Below are 1,854 nucleotides of genomic sequence, written 5' to 3'. Positions count from 1 at the left end.
TGTTGGGATGGAAACCACTGGGCTCGTTACAGCCTTCGCTAACGAGCGTGGGGGAAAGGAGGTGGATTCTGGTGGCAGCCCCTGCCATGAGGGATGGTTGTGGAGCAGCCGCTGGCCTGCGCGGATGTACGGGGGAGTGAAACGAATAAGAAACCTCATCAAGATCTGCAATAAGCTCTGGGAAGATGCTCGTCTTCCCAGTGGATTGGCCTGGGACAGACTGAACTGCTGATTTAGGCTGTAATATCAGGTCTCTACTCAGGTGTTGCAGGGAATGGGGAGAAATGAGGGGAAAACCAGGATTATGGGAATATTCCCAGGAGGTGCCTGTGGCCAAGCCGGGGTGTCACAGGGGCCGGGGGGAGCATAGGAGGAGGTCAGGGCTCGCGTCCCAAGGAGGGGTTTTCCCATCCCACCATTTACTCCCCAGCATTGAGCGGCCTCAGGCAAACGTCCCTGGGGGAGCTGGAGCGGGAGCTCGGAGTCGGTGAGTACGGGAGGGCTCAGCGTTAAAGTCAATGCTTTTCCTTTAGCGAGGAAATACCATCATCAATTTTCATACTGCGTTTCTGGGTAAGCCGTTTCCTGATGTACCGTAGATTTACCCGCTGGCATCAGTGATATTAGCAGCTTGCCCTCCTTCTCCGGTATCGGCTTCCAAGACGCTCTGCCTGCGGACAATGAGCTGGCTGGCCCGGGGAGGCTCTTCCTCCTCCCTGGGATGGACGAAAATGTGTCACTGGGGCGAGATTTAAGAACTGGGTCCTCGGTGGTGGAGAAGACTCTTCTGTCCACCCAGGGCCCGTATCTTGTGCGTATTCGACTATTTCTTGCGGCAGCCACAGATCCAGCTTTCCAGCAGCGATGATGGAGGCTCTGCTCCGCGCTGGGGGCGAGGGTTTAGTTTCTACAGGAGGTTGCGTTTTAGAAGAAAGGTAAAGCGATATTTTTCTCAGCCCACGACTGAAGCGTGTTCAGCAGTCACGGACCAAGGCTGCATCCGGGTCTTTTAACTGATTAGATTTAGAAGAGGGAAGGAAGGATGTCTAATTGTTTAATTTCCACAATTATAAAAATATTTATAAATAATTAGAACTGATGGCAGCAATTACATTGTGATTAAAGCTGGTCTACACTTCATCAACGGCCCTTCAGTTACGCAGCCTTATTTATTTATTTTCACCACAAAAAATCCATTTACAGTGGTGTTGCTGCCAATAATGAATCATACTTATTCACTGCCTGCAAAGGACTCGTTAATCCGATGATGTTGCTCGTTATAGGACGGGTGCTGCGCAGAAAATGTGGTCACCGGACTCGGGCAGGAGGAAATTTAATTTCGGCGGATAGGAAACTGGAGCAGAGTTAAAAATCACAACGTCTCTTCCCGTGTGTGTGGGTCAGAGCTCAGCGTTTGAGCCCATCGCACACTCCCCTCCTGACTTGCCGTTATTTTCCCTCCCGCCCCTCGTGCGAGCTGGGCACCGCTGGGCAGAGGGCTCGTTCCTCTCATGGCTGTTCTTTTAAGATGAGGTTGTGCCTGGTAATTAAAAGAGGGACGTGCAAAGCTTCCCCTTTCCAGGCAGTTTTCCTGACATGTGGAGGTGTCGGTGTCACGGGCTGGGGCTCGTGTTCATCCCATCCTCCGTGGGAGCCCCGGGGCTGCGGCACCCAGCGCCTGCCCACGGCCAAGCTCCAGGCCAGGGTTTAGGAGCCAGAAAGCAGCGTAAGCTTTTTTTTGGCTTTTTTCCCCAGTTCCAGTCGGCAGAGCACTTGAAAATATCTGTAATTCTATATAAGCGGTCGGTCCCATCGAGGAGTTCACCGCGGTACCCGAGCAGCCCCTCGGATCCC

The 1,854-nt window shown here is 52.9% G+C and overlaps 1 protein-coding gene across 1 annotated transcript in view; it reads right to left on the bottom strand.

The window, feature by feature from the left end:
• Positions 1 to 605: 605 nt before the first annotated feature.
• ZPBP2 (zona pellucida binding protein 2) overlaps positions 606 to 1,854 on the bottom strand; it is a gene marked incomplete at both ends in the record, with an annotated part of 8,952 nt that continues 7,703 nt past the window's right edge. Inside the window, 1 exon segment of the mRNA XM_009873101.1 lies at positions 606 to 716. Within this exon segment, the coding sequence (XP_009871403.1) occupies positions 606 to 716 (111 nt within the window).

This window comes from Apaloderma vittatum, unplaced genomic scaffold (genome assembly GCF_000703405.1).
Source record: "Apaloderma vittatum isolate BGI_N311 unplaced genomic scaffold, ASM70340v1 scaffold22027, whole genome shotgun sequence".
In the NCBI taxonomy this organism is placed as follows: Eukaryota; Metazoa; Chordata; class Aves; order Trogoniformes; family Trogonidae; genus Apaloderma; species Apaloderma vittatum.
Note: the sequence above shows the minus strand (reverse complement) of the source record. Positions and strands in the feature narration are given on the sequence as shown.